The 21178-nt window shown below is 32.8% G+C and overlaps 1 protein-coding gene across 1 annotated transcript in view; it reads right to left on the reverse strand.

The window, feature by feature from the left end:
- The window catches only part of LOC126812023 (zinc finger SWIM domain-containing protein 8), a 40150-nt gene that overhangs the window by 7481 nt on the left and 11491 nt on the right, over positions 1-21178 (reverse strand). The window contains exons 3-17 of the mRNA XM_050538183.2: positions 19154-19248; positions 14288-14469; positions 12878-12985; positions 12568-12649; positions 11305-11425; positions 10873-11068; positions 8917-9975; positions 8114-8255; positions 7181-7356; positions 5403-5589; positions 5037-5090; positions 4031-4155; positions 3048-3406; positions 601-701; positions 140-329 (exon numbers count right to left, since the gene is read on the reverse strand). Of these exons, the coding sequence (XP_050394140.1) occupies positions 140-329; positions 601-701; positions 3048-3406; positions 4031-4155; positions 5037-5090; positions 5403-5589; positions 7181-7356; positions 8114-8255; positions 8917-9975; positions 10873-11068; positions 11305-11425; positions 12568-12649; positions 12878-12985; positions 14288-14469; positions 19154-19248 (3177 nt within the window). The remainder of the gene's footprint in view (positions 1-139; positions 330-600; positions 702-3047; positions 3407-4030; positions 4156-5036; positions 5091-5402; positions 5590-7180; positions 7357-8113; positions 8256-8916; positions 9976-10872; positions 11069-11304; positions 11426-12567; positions 12650-12877; positions 12986-14287; positions 14470-19153; positions 19249-21178) is intronic.

Below are 21178 nucleotides of genomic sequence, written 5' to 3' on the forward strand. Positions count from 1 at the left end.
GTGGTTACCTCTGTTACATTTAATTCTTTTAGTTACCAGTACATAACCCATCGAAATATCACAGTTTAAACACTGTTAATATATATAACATACATTTCACGGTTCCAAGTAAAGTATTTATAGCAAATATAAAGCCTACCTTTCATTATCTCGGACAATTCCTCTTCCACCTTTATCTCCAGAACTAGAAGATCCAAGTGAATCACTTTCTCCACTACTACCACTATCACTACCAGGACCTTGATGTTTACCAAAGTTTCTACGTATCATAGTAGGGGAGTTGTCACTAGATGTAGTTTCTGGTGCACTACTATCAATACTAGCCATACCTACGAATACAATAACACAATAAGTATGAAAATTCATTTATTACTCAATCGAGCTATAAGCAAAAGGTCAGAAAAATTTCAGCCACAAGGTTTCAGTTAGTCCATGTGTTGGATTAGCTTTGCTGAGGTTAGTAGGCATGGAAACTTCTGAAAGTTGGTATCTATAATGTCAGTATCTAAAACTGATACTTTCCAGTCATGAGTTCAGATTCTTCTATAGCCATTGCTATATAAATATGTACAAATCTACTACTACACTCTATAATCTCACCTTGTGATGGTTTTTTCTTCATACCCAGACATCTTATTTTAGCATCTAATGCTTTAATATCATCTTCTTCTTCTAGAGCTGAACTATCTGTATCCTTACCACTATAATATACAAACACTCAATAATAGTAACTCATTTCAAATATATAAAGAACATAACATTTTTTTTTTAGAATTATGATTCACAGAAAATTAATGTTATTTGTATTGATACATTTATCATTGAGAAAAATTATAATATTACCACTTATATGGACTGGAAACTTATATTAAATGTTAAGAGTATAAATGTTGCATCAACAAATATTTAAATTGTAATAACATAAGTCTTGAATCAACAATAAACTGTAACTGTCATATCAACTATTTGAGTGTAATTATAACTGTCATATGAATCAATCTGATTAAAACACAGATCCTATTTCGTTTCATTTTTTATAGTTCAAAATTTCGTTTTACTTGTCTTCACAACAGTAGAATCTGGAAGAGTTGTTATATAACAGGCGTTCTAGTTTATGTGAGGAATTAGTCAATGAATCGGTCTGTTATGGCGAGTTCTTGGCGTGCCCTGCACGGAACTGTTGGTAAACACCTAGAAACTTCAACGCTGATTGATTAATCAATGTCTGACGTCATAGGGTCAAAGGCTGCTCATATGACCCCTGACACGACCTCCCAGTACAACTGGTCAGATCTTCATGTAGTGTAGACCATCAAAAGTATAAAACCAGCGGCTGCCAGGCAGGATATGCCCACATTTTCGAGATATGGATAGAGAACAAACTAAAAAGAAAGCGATTTTTCGTACAATCAGGGGCCATAATTCAGGAAGTTACGGTCCGATATGCATGAATATCGAAAGGAACCAAGATCTTTGGATTATAAACTTACATTTCAAGTTTCAACAAAATCGGATAAAAATTGTGACCTCTATAGGGTCCACAACCTTGATATACCATATTTTTACGCTAATTGAGAACGAACGGCAGCCATTTTGTCTGTCAATTTTGGGGAGATTTTCACAAAATTCGAACTCAACTGTCCTTAGGGTGGAAGGGTAATATAATAATACGTTTTTTTTAAATCGGATAAAAATTATGACCTCTAATGGGTCCACAAGCTAAAAACACGATTTTTCGTACAATCAGTGGCCATAATTCAGGAAGTTACGGTCCGATATGGGCGAATATCGAAAGGAACCAAGATCTTTGGGTTATAAACTTACATTTCAAGTTTCAACAAAATTGGATAAAAATTGTGACCTCTATAGGGTCAACAACCTTGATATACCATATTTTTACGCTAACTGAGAACGAACGGCGGCCATTTTGTCTGTCAATTTTGGGGCGATTTTCACAAAATTCGAACTCAACTGTCCTTAGGGTGGAACGGTAATATAATAATACGTTTTTTTAAATCGGATAAAAATTATGACCTCTAATGGGTCCACAAGCTAAAAACACGATTTTTCGTACAATCAGTGGCCATAATTCAGGAAGTTACGGTCCGATATGGGCGAATATCGAAAGGAACCAAGATCTTTGGGTTATAAACTTACATTTTTACGCTATTTGAGAACGAACAGCGGCCATTTTGTCTGTCAATTTTCATGAAATTCGAACTCATTCGTCCTTAGGGTGTAACGGTGATATAATAATACGTTTTTTTAAAGCGGATAAAAATTATGACCTCTATAGTGTCCACAACCTTGATATACCATATTTTTACGCTATTTGAGAACGAACGGCGGCCATTTTGTCTGTCAATAATAATATGGTTTTTTAAATCAGATAAAAATTATGACCTCTACAGGATCCACAAGCTAAAAACGTGATTTTTCGTACAATCAGGGGCCATAATTCAGGAAGTTACGGTCCGATATGCACGAATATCGAAAGGAACTGAGATCTTTGGGTTATAAACTTACATGTAAAGTTTCAACAAAATCGGATAAAAATTGTGACCTCTATAGGATCCACAAGCTAAAAACGTGATTTTTCGTACAAACAGGGGCCATAATCCATGAAGTTTCGATCCGATACATGCCAATATCGAAAGCAGCCGAGATCTTTTGGAGATAAACCTATATTTCAAGTTTCGTCAAAATCGGATAAGAATTGTGACCTGTAGACTAGAGTGTCCACAAACAATTGTGGACGTCCGGACGGACAGGGACGACCGCATAATACGTCCACATGAAAATGTGGGCGCATAAAAACGAAGCAAAATATAGATCTTTATTTTAATCAGATTGCATGTGAATGTAACTGATATTAACTGGTAGGAGTAACTGCACCAGTAAACAGTAAGAATATAAACATAACTGTCATATTGACTTGTGAGAGTGTATCGGGTAACTATATCTTCTACTATTCTACCTTCAACCTGAAGTGTATAAACCTAACAGTTGTACTCATATCTATCAGTAAGAGTATAAATGTAACATACCTGTTATATCTACCAGTAAGAGTATAAGTTGTTTTAGGTCTGGCACCACCAGTGGGTAATGGTAAAGAATGGGGAGGTAAACCATCCACATTAACTGGTCCTGTTCCTTCATTATCTTCCCCATTACTAGAGGTTGCCATACGATTTCTCTCTGGTACAAATAAGGTGTCTATATTAGATCGTTGTGATGTAGATGGTTGAGGGGAGGGGGTAACATGTGTTTCTCGTGTTATGGTAGAGTTATTAGGACTAGATGTTGTTGTATGTTGACTAGCAGAAGGCCGGTTAACTAGGTAGGTTACTAAACTAGGTGCTTTATACTGTTGATGTACTTCTTTATCAAGTAATTTATCCATTATCTTAAAAACAATTCAAAACTACATCAATATTTAATTATAAACTATAATGACATTAATAATATATATCCAGCAGTTTGGATGATCAAAAACTTATTATAGACCATTACACTGGGTATAATGATCATATTGGACATAAATCACTGTTAATCATTAACAATTAGATCAAAACACTATGTTTAGGTATATAAGATTTTGACGCCAGTTTCTAAAACATTGTTTACTAATAAATTACGATTCATATCAAATACTTTTAAACAAAAAATAAGCCTGTGTAGAAATTAATATATTAAATGTGATCTACTGCCAGGCACATAATTTAATACTCCGCTAACCTAACTCATAACAATAAAATAATCAATGATGATTTAATTAGATGGTAGATGATTCAATGTCCTTGATAATATAACAGTTATCATCAAATTTTGACATAAGTATACATTTTTGTTAAACTTACAATAAGCCATCAAGTTTTCTTTTGAAGAAAAGAGTAAGGTATAGTCACAGTCGGTATAATTTCAATTTATACTGACACCCTTACAGACACATTAATATCAAAACACTTTAAATTTTTGTTTTAAAGTATGGTGTTTAAGATTTAGATTTTAACAACAATGAAAATCTGACCTTGCTAAGTCTAACTTGATCATCTTTATATTGAATTAACATGGCCATCGCCAACTCTCCTCTTTGTCTTCTGGTACTTTCACATAATAACGGATGTTCTGCTTCTGATACATTAGCTTTCAAACCTAAACAATATATATATATTCACATAATAAACCTGTATATTCTACTATTAAGTAATTTGTATTTTCAATTTAACCAGAATCTAGTAGTCTATTGGAACCTGACGAGAGAGAGAGAGAGAGAGAGAGAGAGAGAGAGAGAGAGAGAGGGTTTAACTTCCACTTGACACAAACCAGGTCATTTCAGGACTAACATATGGTTCAATTTTATTTCAATAATACGCTTGCACATAGGCATCTTTTATAGTGAGAGGAAACCGAAGTAATTCTTATGCCATTGTGTATTGTGATCTTCTGACTAACAATGGGCTATTAAATCAAGCAGCTACTAATGATAATTGGCAATGGAATCTCTTCAGATGACATTTTCATTATGTTAGTATTTGTCTGCATGTCCATCATGGTTTTTAAACAATTTGTGTTCATACAGCAAGTATTCACATGGCAAGTTTTTGGGGTTAAATTAAATGGTCGGTTTGATTTTAAATTAAATCATGCCTTGAAAAGAGGGTATCAGATTCCAGGTTACACAATAGTAAAAAGGATTTACTTATTTTAAATAGCAGAGCAGTAATAACATTTCTGTATTTGAGTATATTCATTAATTAAATGAAATGAAATGAAATGAAATGGGGTTTAATGTCCTACTGTTCTGCTCCGAACTGGGCTAATGGAGATGGGCATATGCCATACAGTGTGCTAAAGGGAAATTTTGCCCGGACATTGGCACTACGGCCTACTCTTATATCGAATTCCAATTGTCAAGGGATCTTTTACGTGCATGCCAATGTGTACACTTGACCTCGGCTGATTAAATGGTTCATAATGCATACATATATTGTATTACAGTTCTTTTACTTATACTTTCATTAAATTAAACATACCTAGGGCAGTGACAGCAGCTTCAAATCCAAGTTTCTCATCAGGGGCACCCCGAGCTGAAAGAGAATTAGTTATATAGAGTTTTCTCTCCTTAGACTACAGACCTTGTAGCACATACATATTATTATCTACATGTACCTCTTATCATATCACATATCCTTCAAACCTTTGATGTACATTCAGACTTGTGTTCATTATCTTAACATGTTTATTTTGGACTCTGTATCAGCTTCCAGGTTACATAGTTGTTAGGTAGATTGGAAAAAGAAGTCAAAATGGTATCTTGAAAGCATCATATTCCTCAATATAAATAAATACAGATGACCAAGTAGAATGCAAGATTATTTTAGTGACAAAAAATCAAGTACCTGTTAGACATAGAGAATCAAAGATAAATGTTGCTAAATGTAGTGGTAATAATGCTTCTCCTCTAGCTGTTATTTTACCATCTACTAATTCTTGGGCTCTAGCTCTCAATATATCTAATTCATCTACACCTAGAGGTATCTTCTTTAACATTTGTAACAACTCAGATTCTTGATAAGCTAATTTTACCTATAAAACATATAAATAAATCATTTATAGTAACTAGGCATTTCTTAAATTACTTCCTTTATTTTCCAATATAACTCCTCTAAATCTAGATGTCCAAATAAGATAAAACCAGCGGCTGCCAGGCAGGATACGCCCACATTTCCGAGAGATGGATAGAGAACAAGCTAAAAAGAATGTGATTTTTCCTACAATCAAGGGCCATAATTCAGGAAATTACAATTCGATATGTGCCAATATTGAAAGGAACCGAGATCTTTGTGTTATAAACTTACATTTCAAGTTTCAAGAAAATCGGATAAAAATTGTGACCACTATAGGGTCCACAACCTTGATATACCATATTTTTTACGCTATTTGAGAACGAAGGGTGGCAATTTTGTCTGTCAGTTTTGGGCCGATTTTCACGAAATTTGAACTCGGCTGTCCTTAGGGTGTAACGGTGATATAATAATACGTTTTTTTAAATCGGATAAAAATTATGACCTCTATAGGGTCCACAAGCTAAAAACGTGATTTTTCGTACAATCAGGGGCCATAATTCAGGAAGTTACGGTCCGATATGCGCGAATATTGAAAGGAACCGAGATCTTTGGGTTATAAACTTACATTTCAAGTTTCAACAAAATCGGATAAAAATTGTGACCTCTATAGGGTCCACAACCTTGATATACCATATTTTTACACTATTTGAGAACGAACGGCGGCCATTTTGTCGGTCAATTTTGGGCTGATTTTCACGAAATTCGAACTCAGCTATCCTTAGGGTGTAACGGTGATATAATAATACGTTTTTTTAAATCGAATTAAAATTATGACCTCTATAGGGTCCAAAAGCTAAAAACGTGATTTTTCATACAATCAGGGGCCATAATTCAGGAAGTTACTGTCCGATATGCGCGAATATCGAAAGGAACTGAGATCTTTGGGTTATAAACTTACTTTCCAAGTTCCAACAAAATCAGATAAAAATTGTGACCTCTATAGGGTCCACAAGCTGAAAACGTGATTTTTCGTACAATCAGGGGCCATAATCCATGAAGTTTCGATCCGATACATTCCAATATCGAAAGCAGCTGAGATCTTTTGGGGATAAACCTATATTTCAAGTTTCGTCAAAATCGGATAAGAATTGTGACCTGTAGAGAGTCCAGGGACAGGGGCGACGACAATATACGTCCACATGAAAATGTGGGCATATAAAAAAAATCTCAACTAAATAAAGCTATTTCACACACTCAAATATTTAATAAACCACTTGATCAGGAAAATGCAAACATCAATTCTTATATTTACAGGAAATATTTATCTATTAGAATTAAGATTTCATTTCCATTACACAGTTCTATTCATGTCATAAATGCTAATGAATGCCAGTGACATGACACAAAAAAGCCACCTATGTCAAAATTGTAGTCGATCATACAGGCAAATATAATTGCTGATAACCTCCAATTTGTAGAATCACCATTGCAACTGATTTAACACAAGGCATATCTGTTCTACTGATGTTAATTTACACACAGACACAAATCAATTATAATAAATACATATATGTGTACAACAAAGTCACTTATTACAAAGTAATTCTTACCTCTAACGGTTTACATGAAGCAGGTGGTCTAGGTAAATCTAAACCAAACATTCCTACTTGAAAGGCAAGATGATGACATTCTTGGTCTTCAGACAATACACTAACCAGAAAGGCAGCTTTAGCTAATGTAGCACTAGCTAACATACTGATGTTATTCAAAGCTTTCTTCTTCTTGGCTTTTAAAAATAAAAAGATACATGTAGGTTGCTAGGCAATGAAACATCATGGTTGCCCCCTGAACACTATGCAAAAATTGAAATCTATTCAATAATATCCAACGACAATTTACTGTGGGTATATAAAATCAATTTTTTTTGTGTGTGTCTTACATGACAAATTACAGCAATCTTTTGGAAAACCCCCTAACTGATTGACATAACTACACATAAATATTATAAGATTTAATTCCTGGAAGAGTAACATATATAGTTCTTTCTGGAAACTTCAAGTCAATGACCATAGAGTGCATTAATTTGGGGAGGAATAGTTTATAAAGTGTATTTTTGTTTAATATATCTCTTCAAGTTTTTTGTATATGTATCTTACGATATGCAAAACATTATATTTTGACAAATGAAATGGACACTGTAACACTGATTGACATAACTACACATAAATATTATAAGATTTAATTCCTGGAAGAGTAACATATATAGTTCTTTCTGGAAACTTCAAGTCAATGACCATAGAGTGCATTAATTTGGGGAGGAATAGTTTATAAAGTGTATTTTTGTTTAATATATCTCTTCAAGTTTTTTGTATATGTATCTTACAATATGCAAAACATTATATTTTGACAAATGAAATTGACACTGTAACGCGTGATTGGTCACATGACCAGGACATCATTTATGTTGGCTAATTTCCTATTCATATTAACTCTATGTGATTCCAGTATGGTAATATCAATACAAAGAAACAAACAATATTTACATTTTGGTGTAGGTACATTAGCTGATTCTGCTAATAGATCTGGTGGATTAGCTAACATTTCTTCTGCTAACTGTTTAGCTAGTTTACAAGCATCTTTAGTATGACCATGAGCATGTAAAGCTTCAGCTCTAGCAAACAGAATCTAAAACGAATAGAAACAAATATACATGTACATAGTTATATATTTTCAATTACAGTTATATGGCATTCAATATTTTGATTTTTTAATCCTGTGTTGGCCTTTTGTATTTGATTATACATTATACAATTACATATACTATAATAAAAAAAAGACTTGCAGAATAAAGAATGTTTTGAAGGTCAAAGTTCACTATAAAATATTGTGGTCCAGGGGTGCATTTCACAAATTGAATGTAAATGTATAGCTACATGTAAGTACACATAAGTTCAATATTTCTAGTGCTGTGTAGTAAAATGTTCAGTCTGTAAACAGGGACCTGGTATTTAAGTTTTTGTACTCACAAAGAGGTATTCATGTTAAATTACAAAGCTCTGCAAATACCCATTTTGATTAATTTAATAATAAGTTACCAATTTTTGTAAAATTTAATTCATCTACTTTCATTATGCGAAATATGGCCCTTGACATATTTAACTTTGCTAATTTATAAATTTAGAATGACTTATTATAGTGATGTTGATTGCATCTCTTTATTACATTTGTAAATGCTACCTGGCATTCATAAATCAAATGGAGATTAAAAATTCCTTTTATATTTTGGTGAATAATTCTCCATTAATTCTGAATATAGAAAAGAATGAACAAGCAAACCACAAACAACCTTCTGATTATAAACACCTTTCGATGTATCTTGTATATCTTCAAACTTCTTTATTCCAAAAAAATAATTTGGCTCATCATTCTTTTTCTTGGTTTCAACTACTTTGGCTTTAGTGTCATAAAAGTACATTTGATACTCATCACCTGACTGTTGTGACTCTGAGGTAGAATGTTCTGTGTTATTAGCCCCACTAGGTAGAGCTTGACTAGCTTCTGCTAATTGTATGTCTGCAATGGCTCCTAAGGCTCCATCAATTTCTTCTATGAGATCATTTACACTATTTACATTATTTACATCGTCTCCTTGTATTTCAACTTGATCTTCCCCGTTATCTAATCCCCCATTCTCAAATACAGCATTACTCTCGGCTTCATCCAAAGAATTACTTCTAGAATGTAATCCTTTATTATCATAACTAGAATCTGAATCACGAAAATGTCTGTCGGGTTCACAAAATCCTTCCGATCCTGAACTGATAGCTCCATCCACTTCATTGATATGTACAGTACTGTCATGTCTAACCCGAGAGCGCTGTTCCTGAGATCGTTTAGTATGAGCAACATGTGTAGAGTTATCTGTGCTGATAATGTCCCTTGAGCAGATGGTCATCGGTTGTACCCTGGAGGTTTTATCAGAACCTTTACAGCTAAAGTGATAAACCCAGCGTGCCCCTTCCTTATCCGAATACGTCACACCTCGAATAGGGTAATCTTCCCATGTTAAATAACAAGCTTCAATAGCAGGTTTAAAACCAGGGAAGTTTTCGATATCGTTCTTTTTAACATTGCCACTACCACTGGAGCTAGAGCTTCTAGCCTTCCTCACTTTTTCTATGGTACACATGTGCCAGTCTTTAAATTTAGTGCATAGATCATCTCTTTGAATGGGTGAGAGTTTAGGATTTAATGCACCCAATCTCCATAGAGTCACTATCTCTTCACATAAACTAGCAGCTGCATGCTGGGTAGCATTAGCTGAACTATTTCCACTTCTTGTAATATGAACTACTGCACTGTTGTTTGGAGCAGATGACTTTGTTGCAAACCACCAGATCAAAATCTGTAAAAAAAATTCAAATATCTTAGTAATCTATTCATTCACGAGAAGTTAAACCTAGTCCTGCCTACAAGTCAGAAAACTTACTTAGTATTAGTAATCAATTCATTCACGAGGAGTTAAATCTAGTCATACCTAGAAATAATTTTTAATGAGTATTTGAAAAATAGATAAATGAAACTTTCAATTAATAAGGTTCTTGATATTGTTTATCCGAGTGGAGAAAATAAAAACCAACATTTCAATATTTTCAAATTATTGTAGACCTAACTGGTTGGCATTATTGTATTACCTTTAATATCAATAAGATCAGCTTACATATGACACATAACAAACAACAATCAAGTCAATATAATCAATTAGATTACATATTCAAGTCTCCTATTAATCTTATAAGCTAATGTTACATGTATTAATAACAGCTTTCCCTATATCAGATAAAGTAATTTTATTCATTAAACATGCATTATGCAAGAGCAAAATCTGCTTATTACAAGTCTTTCTTTAGGCCTGAAATGTTATCTAAATTATCAATTAGACATTAATTAACTTATCCAGACCATAATCAACTCTCGATGTCAAGGCTAGCCTTCGACGTTGGCTGGATTAGATTCCTATATGCCGCTAACGGCTATTGATAATTAAATCAATAAAAGTGGATAATCGAGACTATGCTGTTTATATTAATGATTTTAGTAATGATGACCGAGACTATGCAAAAATTTCACCCGCTTCTTTCTCGGCTCATAGTGGATCAATTTGACTGAAATTTTCAGCAAATTACCTTTACACTATCTAGTTTTTAACTATTATAGCGAGAACTGCCATCTCTTTATCTTATCTCCCATAATGTATCTTTAAGTTGTATGCCAATAATGTTATTGTAGATATAATACATACCTGCTCACATTGTAGTACTTCATCAGTTACTATTTCTAGTAATGGTACTGAATTACTGTCATGGCGTCTAAACATCTCTCTTACTATAGACAATAAATTCCACATGCCCTCTGGCTCACGACCACGTAATGGGCGTAATAAACTCTGCCATTCAGCAGCAGCAGGTGGGGCACTAGCGGACAAATAGTTTACATCACTGAAAATAAAAATCCACATGTTTTTTAATGTAATCTGTTGTGGCCATGACTATTTTTTCTTCCCGTCTGGTATACCAATATGCGAAGAATGACTACAAGTTTATAAATCTTTATGATAAAATTAGGATACATTACTTTATTCACAGTTCAAATATGAATATACAATTTCACTCTTTACCAACTTCTTTCTAATTTAGAACTGTCAATACTATAATTTTAATTCCATCCTTTTTACCTGAAAACCATTGGAGCTGGTACGCAAAATTTGACTAGAGTTTTTTTTATATTTTCATGAAGTGTTGATTCATCAAGTGACCATGATGTCTGTTCACTAGCAGGTGGGCCAGCTGTAGGATCTGAAAACCAAAGGGATAGAGAAGGATATACAATGTTCCAATAGAAGTACATATCTGACAATATATGTCTCAGCGATGGCTTAAAAAATGTCAGAGCTAATGTGAGAAATGTTATGTTTTGGGAAAGAAGAATCAAACTAGAACATGACTCTACAAAAAGTCGAAAATTGTGTATTCAGTTTATCATCAGTATGTCTATAATATGTAATTAGCATGACATATTCACTGTTCTGCGTGCAAGCACCACTCAAGAACCTTGTAAATATGATAAGAGGTAAAAGTAACTATGGGTCAATTGCATTTTGCGATAACATATTTCTCACAGCTTAATCCACGCTAATATATACTAAGATTGATTATTTAACATTTAATTAAGAAAATCAAATCAAAACAGCAATGCTACATACCCCCACCCCACCAGGCTTGGATTTAATAGGATTTAAAATAGGTCTATCAAGTCTATTCACCCACAACAAAATAGCGACAAGCTTATTACATAGTGAGCAGCATAGATCAATGGAATCTCAATCCAACATATCTTTGCAAATACTGAATGGAATTAAAACCATTTTTGGACTAATATTCCTATTAAAGATTCATCTTTAGCAATATTGTAGTCTGCAAGGGATTCCTATTGTGGTACAATGACCCAATGAGACTTAAGTGTGCAAATCAAACGCCAAATGTGAAGAAACAGCCGATAGCAAAAACATTTTATATGAGTTACGTAACTCTTTTGGAACACTCCCTATAATCTTCATTGAGTAAAATGATTAAATTGACTAATAGGTAACATCTGTAAACAATATAAACAGGTAGCAGGTAATTAAATTGCAAAAGTATTTTATTTGCTAGATAAAAGCCAAAAAAAATAAAAACACAAGAAATGAAACTATAACAGGAAATTGTCACTGCATGAGTTATACTACAGACAAATTCATCTAGGTACAAGGTGATTGGTTGTCAAGCGCTGCATCTTCAACTATATCTGAATATTTACTTGGGAGTTGAATACATATACGGATTGTAAGAGCCTTACATATAGAATTAACCACTTATATTCCCTAAATTATACCTGGTATTTTTCTCTTTAAAACCGGCCCAAAGAATCAAATAGAGGTACTGAAACTTAAAATAATTACCTGGTGCACCATAAACTGTATTAATGGCTGTTTCTTGAGATGATAACAATTCATCTAATAATTTCTGAGCTGTTGGTAATATCTACAATAATGCAAAGTTTCAAAACATACATTTTAACTACTATTGTATCAAAATTAAAAAAATTATGCCTAACAATATTCCTTATAAAATTAACAACATATTTATAATTTTGAGCTCAATAAGAGGAGGTAAGTATTTTGTACATAGAAATCTCAAAATCATTTGAAGAATGTTGTATTAAGGAACATTGTATTTAGGCTATCTACTAACATTATTTAAATAATTGACCTGTTGTGGTAGAGCACTGATTAGATACTGGGCAAACTTCTGTAACTGATCTCTGTGTAGTCTAGACAAGGACTCGGATACAGGAGCTCGTAGACATACAGAATTAGCCTGAAATACATAACATTAATACAATTATTTAGAATTTTCAAAAACTGATAATCAAGGCACTATTCTGTTTATAATCAGTTTATTCAGATTTCTGACCATTCTCCTTATTCTTGTCTAACCCAAGTACAGTACATCAATTGGTCAAATTACTTTAATACATAAATAGGCAACTTTACTTAAATAGGCATTATGCAAGAGCTAAACCGCCTATTACAGGTCTTTCTTTAGGCCTTAAATGTTACATAAATTATTAATTAGACATCTATTAACATAGACAAGACCATACTCAGCTCTCGAAGCCATCAAATGTCTCTGATATTAAGTAGATTAGAACGGTTCAGCCATTTAATGATTTAATCTAAAAATGGAGAAGCGAGACTAAGCTTTGAACAACCAGTATGGTGGTTACAATCAATGCACACATCTTGTCAAACCTTCAGAAGCTAATATCTTCGCAATTCATTTTGCATTATCTTTTTTTGAACTATTAAAGCAAGAATGCCTAGCTCTTTATCTAAATCTTACATAATGCTTCTTAAAATATAATATCTAAATTTACTTTATTTCACTAATAGGCAACTTTCTTCAATAGATTAATAGTCAAACACTTCTAGGCAACCTTACTTAAATGTATCAATAGCCAAATTTACTTTAATACATTAACAAGTGAACTTACTTCAATAGATTAATAGTCAATACACTAATAGTTAAATTTACTTCAATACAGTAGTCTAGTCAAATTTACTTCAATATACTAAAAGGGGAGCTTACTTCAATACACTACTAGTCTAGTCAAATTTACTTTAATACACTAATGGGTGAACGTATTCAATACAATAATAGTCAAATTTACTTCTACTTTAATACACTTATAGGTGAGCTTACTTCAATACATTACTTCAATTTACTTTAATAGAGAGAGAGTAATGGGGTTTAACGCCCACTCGACACAAACTAGGCCATTTCGGGACTAACATATGGTTCACAAATTTACTCTAATACACTAATAGGTGAACTTATTCAATACACTAATAGTAATAGTCAAATTTTCTTCAATACACTAATAGGTGAGCCTTCTCTTCAATACATTACTAGTCAATTTTACTTTTATATACTAATAGTTAAACTTACTTTAATGCACTATGACAAACTCCCTCTTGGGGTTTGATGCAATGCAATTGCTATGGGGCATGTTATACATTGTGAGGTTGTCTCCCAGGGAGGAGTTTCCATGCTATGTGTCACTATGGGACACTATCATGTATAATTGAATGGTAGTATATATCGAGAAAGAATAATTACCTGGTGAATTCTATACAGACAGACAGCAACAACATGAGAACACCAATAAGCTGAACTATTACAGCTACAATTACATGATGTTATTCTACGTCTATCAAATACAACTGCCACATTATAACCTTTATTTCCCTGAGCTTGATTTAATGTTTGTGGTGGTACAATAGTGGCACTCAGATGAAAACCTGCAATAATCAAATTATAAATCATTAAAGGTTATTTAATTATATTCGTTAAAACATATCTGAAATACAATGTAACAGTTTTAATTTTATTGTTATATTTAATTACGAAAAGTAGGACATTAAACCAAATTTCCTTTCATTTTCATTTAATTACAATTTTAATGTAATCGTTTTATAATTATATTCAATAAAACATTATTCTGAACAACAATGTAATGGTTTTATAATTATACATGTATTCAATAAAACATGAACTACAATGCAATGGTTTTAGAATTATATTCATTAAAACTTCTATATGAACTACAATGCAATGGTTTTATAATTATATCCATATAACTATTATCTAAAGGTATTATAACTATATTCATTAGACAGGAATGAAACTTTTTGTAAACTTTTATGTAGGTCATTTTGTCAGTTATGTTTACCTCTTCAAAGAGGGGAATTTATCTGGACAGCTGTTACCCTATTATTGATAAAAAAACAAAACAACTTTATAAACACTTTTTCGTAATGCTTTTTATTATTGTCTTGTAGATCATGTATAATTAAAGGTGTAACATATTCTAGATAAAATAGTTCTAAGCAAAAACATAATCACAAAATAGTCCTGTCTGAGATAATAAAACATGTACATGGGTAAAGGAATTAGGTTTCTTTTTATTCTTGTTTATTGTACCTTTGTCGACATTTTTATTCCAATACAAAAAGACTATATATTACATAGTGTGTAGTTAGCTGTCACATATCAACATACGACAGTTTGTATTTTTTGTATACCAAAAAGAATAGGATTCCAAGACAAGTTTGGACATACCATTTCATTCAAGTATCAACAGATTTAGAAATTTACTATGTAGTAGTATAAGCATTAAGTTTTTTAAATAATATCCATGATTCCTAGCATTTTCTATAGACACATACTTTTAGTAATGTACATGTATATGCAAATGTTAGTAATAGATCCCTTATTTTTCTGATTTTGAATTTCCAGCATATATTTGCCATCAAAAATGATTTTATATTTATAAATCAGCAATGCTCAAGGGTAAAAGCTTATCAGAAAAGCAAAAAAATTGCTGTGTTTAGCAGTAGCTGCTAAACTATGGATTAATCAATCTCATTATACGAACTTTAAAAGTAAATATCTCAGCTAATTGCATATGTCATCAACATATATATACATGTACTCTTCAAAAAAAGAAACATATACCCTCGCTTTACAATCGCCTTGTTGCAACAGGAACCGCGACTCGTCGCTGAACAAAACTGTACTCTAGCGTTGCAGTGGCGATACCCTTGTGTCTAAACCCATTGAAGTCAGATTTGACGGTGTTGGCCTATTTCAAAACAATAGCTCTAACGGGACGTCTGAGATCCTATGCCGTCCAGGAATTGCTGCTGCAATAACGTAACCGGATGTGACGATCCAGGGCAACTGGGGTCACCCTTGTTTGGCCTGAGCTTGGTCGGTCATATATCGATCTTCGCTGTCGGTACCTATCCCAAAGGCGAGAAATGGTGCTCTGGGAAACATTCAGCAGTCTGGCTACATCTGTCTGGTATTCACCTACTTGTAACCAACCGATAGTGTTGTTGTGTTGGTCTTCGTTCAGATGTGGCATCACTTCGGTCGCTGAGTGTTTACATGCGCAACTGATTTTGAAACCGAAAACCCCAGGATTTTAAAGGCCTTAGATTTGGGTTTCATGTGAAAAGCTTGCGAAGTTGTTAAACTCATGTGTCTTGGTGTAATCAAGGGAAAACAAATTTTGGCAAAAAGTATGACCAGTCACAATTAGTGACCCTACATTTAAAATCAATCATGAATTTCTTTTATCCTTACATAGTGATATAAAAAACAAGTAAGATTTATGGAAACAACGATCCCGTTCAAATAAAAAATGATGAAAAATGGGCTGTGCGTTTCTTTTTTTGAAGAGTATATATACACCAAATTAAAGGTCTTTTAATGCAAAACATAAATTATACAAAGTTATGTTTTGAATTTTTATCCATGTGTCTCGGTCAGGTTATTTTTCAGTGTGAAACATAATTAACTAGTATAACTATATTAGCTGCAATATCTGGCCTAATTTCTCTCCGTTTTTGAGATTTTATAAAAAGATAAATTCTTTTTATTTATGTTGTATATTTGTCTTATCAATTTATAACTCTGAAATTAATTATTCGAAACTGTTAAAAATCAGTAAGCTTCATGTGCTCATGAACATAAACATGTATAGACATGTGTGATGAAAATATAAGATCATATGGGGGCATTTAAGAATATTCAACCAGTTTAATATTGTGTCAAAATTGTCTATAAAAAGGTACCGATTTGACCCATTTTACAGTACACTGACATGACATTTTGTATGTTACTATATTTATGTTTGTAGATAGTATATACTGAAGCTTGTCACATTATTTTCTCATATATAAAAGTAAATCATCACTAAATACTAATAACTTTTGATAAAGGGACCATTCACCATCCCGATTTTGTATTAAATTTAAACGCCAAAATATAAAGGAATGGTGTATTTACCTTGTCTGAAAATTTCAGCTCAAAATATTGAGCTGTTTGGACATGAACCTCAAAACTGTTTATATGGACATGTAACCACTTTAAGATTTTGGGTCTATTTTTTTGATGGGTGCTGACCTGATAACCTATTACCGTTTCTTTCCAGGTCTTTTCTGTGCGGGTTCCATGTGCTGTACTGGATAACGAATGGTAAATTTCACCTACACGTTATTTTTATAAAATAAGTCTGGTTTTATACGGACACCGTATAATGCAGCTTGGGACACTGGTCAGATGAAGACTGATGGATTTAATTGGTTTGGAAATGTATCAAGTATATATTGAATTAATTGCTTGGCCCTAAGGTAGAGGTTTTAAAGGCTTTTCACACAAATTTAAGCAGTTCTATTCTTCAAAATATTATCGAGATTGGCCCTTTAACTACCCAGTACATATAATGATGGCATACACAGATTTTACAGAACAAAGGTGTTAAAAAGCTTCCCCAGGGGCACATCCAGATTTATGAGTATTGGTCGTTTGCTTTATCCTTTATCATCAGATGGCAGGATGGAATGGGCATTCAAAGTGTGAGATAATGATATAGACATATTTGATATCACAATTAATGCTTTGCATCAATGGAATTGAATCACAATGTGATCCTATTAATTCATAATAAAAATTGACGTCAAACGCGGTGTTGGATTTCTCTCTTTAAAAAGCTCAGTGTGTATGTATGCCTATGAAATTTGGAGACTATGATGGTATCATGCATTTTCAACTGTCAAATTTCCTTAACAATGGATGTCCTATATAAGAAGAGGAAACCTAATGTGAGAAATGAACCCACCAGGACCCTCCCAAAAGATACATTGTCTCAGGAACCTGGCAAACCCCCTCCTGCAATAACTTCAACACATAAAAGGTACAACTACAATGCCTCTAGTGCACGTGTATTTCAGATACAGAGAGAAAAATGGTGTTTTAATGACCTCAACAATTGTAAGGTCATTTTGGACTAACATATAGTACTTATTTCAAGAATTCAGTACCAAGAGAAAACCCACATGGTTACACTGACAATCCTACTCTAGCTCACCTGGCAACCCAATCCATCTTATAACATGATTCACAACATGTAATTTTTTCCCTGTGTATAATACTACATGTATTGTGTCTTAATACATTGTTTGAACACCAATACCGTCATCAGAATTTTCAATAGGTACTTTATACATAAATGTTATTGTTGACAGATCTTAGATGAATGCCAGAATTAAGGTAATGGATTTTAAACACTTAAGTTCTAAATGTATAATTTATTGTTCTTCATTTTATTAAGAAATCTACTGTTAAAACTAAATATTGCTTAGCTTTATTTTAAACCTATCTACAATCTGCTCGGATGGAATATATTCAAAACTTGAAAGAAGCATCTTCATTGGTACATGTATAAAATTTGCTTTGATGTTTATTGTATGATGTGAAGTTTGTCATAAATTCTTAATTAAATTACCATCCTTTTTAGCTTAACAACTGTCTCACGAAAAGACAACTAAAATTACATACTTGGCCAATGTTGATTTTTTTATATATGGTTAAAATCACTCTAGCAGGCCAATGTTGATTTTTCATATGGTGACGATCACTCTAGATTTTGCCTCCCAAAAGATAGTAGAAAAGGGCATTGGCCCTTATACTTTGAGGCAAATGTTTTTTGTTTTTTTTCCTGTTCTGCTACTTTAATTGTTAACACAATTATGTGGTTCAACAAGGGCAAGAGAATTCTTATACCAGTTAACATGATTAACAACACTCTATAAAATAACAATATCTCTAGTGCTGGTATGATATATTGTTGACTCACTGTACCGGTGTATAGTGAATAGAGAAATGCTACATCGATTCTTCACAATACCTGTTTTTTCTTTCAGAAATATGGCCTTTGGATCATGTCCTCGGTTTCTGTTGAAACAACAACACTGCAGTAGATGCCGTTGTTTGGCTGTATGACATATTTCTTTTTTAATAACCTCACTGTTTTCTGTTAGATTCGTAAGCTTGTGTTGAATGCAACAGTCATTCTGTTCTTACAATGGTATACATAATATTTAAGTTGTAATACAATATAGTTTAGGGTAGCCATACCTATTTGTATAACTTCTTTTACAGCTTTACTTTTATATAGATGGTCTCCCTTGGTGAATTCATCTGCACTTCCATTTGATAAACAGGAATAGAGTCTGGAAATACAGAGATAAATTCATTCCATACACCACAAAACCAAGGTAATCTAAATAAATATGTGCAACAAAGAACAAGTTTTATCTTAGAACTGCAATAAATAATTATAATCACAGACTATAGTTTTCCTCTAATGTCCAAAAGACATTAAGTTGTTATATGAACATGAAATGAGGAGCTGTGCAATTTTGAATCGTGGACAAATACCATTAAAGGGACAATAACACTCTTGCTGGCTTGACAGCTCCAGAAAATAAAAAATAGCCTTATTCTAAGTACTAGATGTGTTAGTGTCCTACCTGTTGTGTAAATTATCCATTAAATACTATGTTACTTGTCCAGAGGGTTCAAAAATATTTTTAAATCCAAGTCACATTTGAAAAGCTTTACGTCCGGCTTTTCAAATCATTTAGTTGAATTTTTCCAATTTTTTAAATTAGGTGTGTTAAGATGAAATTTGTATCATCATTTAATTGGAATATTTTAAAATAGTACAATTTGTTGACCAGAATAAAGATTGGGACATATTATTCAGTTACAACAAGAGTGGTATTGAGCCTTTAAGTGTGCAACAGATTATTAACTCGACACAAACTAGGTCGTTTCGGGATTAACACATGGTTCAATTTTATTTCAATAATTTGCTTGCGCGTAGGGGTCTTTAGCAGTGGGAGGAAACCGGAGGACCCGGAGAAAACCCACGAGGTTGGACAGACGACCCTACTCCTTGTCACGTACATCCGTGGAATCGAAACCCCGCCAGTTGACTCAATGACAGACCTTATGATAGAGCACGCACGTGCTAACCCTTTGGCCATTCAACCCACCTATTGGTTTAAATAACAATCATTTTATTGTTTCTTTTTAAAGCATTTTCAGGTACGGTAAATAAAAGTCTTAAATATTTCATAACAATATATTTTCCTTTATATTTTTTTTCAATAATTTAATAGTCAATATTGTGTAGCAAACAAAAAATAGATCGAATTCCATTAGTTTCAACTGTATACTAAAAAATAAATTTTGCAAAACTGTTTGAATTTGAATGTTTGTATGAGCACAATTCGTCACTTTCTCGCTAACAGACGAATCTTATATTTTTAAGTATTGAGAAAAATGAATTTAAAATTTGCGCTCTGTTGTTATGTCTGTGGCCATCAAATAATAACATTTATTTGTGATTAAACGCCATTTACATAAATGTTATTATTTGATGACCAAAGAGATAAAAAAACACAGCACAAATGTAAAAACATGTTTTTTCAATATCTAAAAGTATCAGATTCATCGGTTCACTACAACAGTGACAAATTCTGTATAAACTAGGTCCTTGGAGACTAAAAATGGAAACGAATTTGGCATGATTTGATATCTGACCTATATGCATATGGGATAGTTAAGTTAAAAGGATATGTATAAGCCTAATGTTTTATCAAATTGACATTTTAATTTCAATTTCTAATATTTGCATTGAATGTTTGTTTGCCTACCATGATCAAACTTCTAAACAGATAAGCTTCAAATTTAATACTATCTAGTTTGAAGTCAATCACATGTAAAATTATACAATGCCCAAAAATCATATTGGTGGAGTTGGATGAGTGTGGAGACAGAGTTATGAAGAAAAGTGGCTTTACTAATAAAATGTAAAGCTTAATATAGTTTTAAGTGAAACCTGTGTTTGCTAATCATAAGAACAAATTTACAAACGGCTAATAATCAATAATTGTAAGACTTGTTCAATTAATGTTTCAACTTGTATACGGGGGAGAACTGAGTAAACTCATTGATTCACATTTGTACTTTGATGATCGTGTTTAAACCACCAATTTGGCATGGGTCTAAAATAAACTTTGGCATGCCTTTAATGTAAATAATGTATGATAGGATATCAATAGTAATGGTAAGGAAGCAAACTACATGTAGATA

The sequence above is a fragment of the Patella vulgata genome, chromosome 2 (assembly GCF_932274485.2).
Source record: "Patella vulgata chromosome 2, xgPatVulg1.2, whole genome shotgun sequence".
NCBI classification, from domain to species: Eukaryota; Metazoa; Mollusca; class Gastropoda; family Patellidae; genus Patella; species Patella vulgata.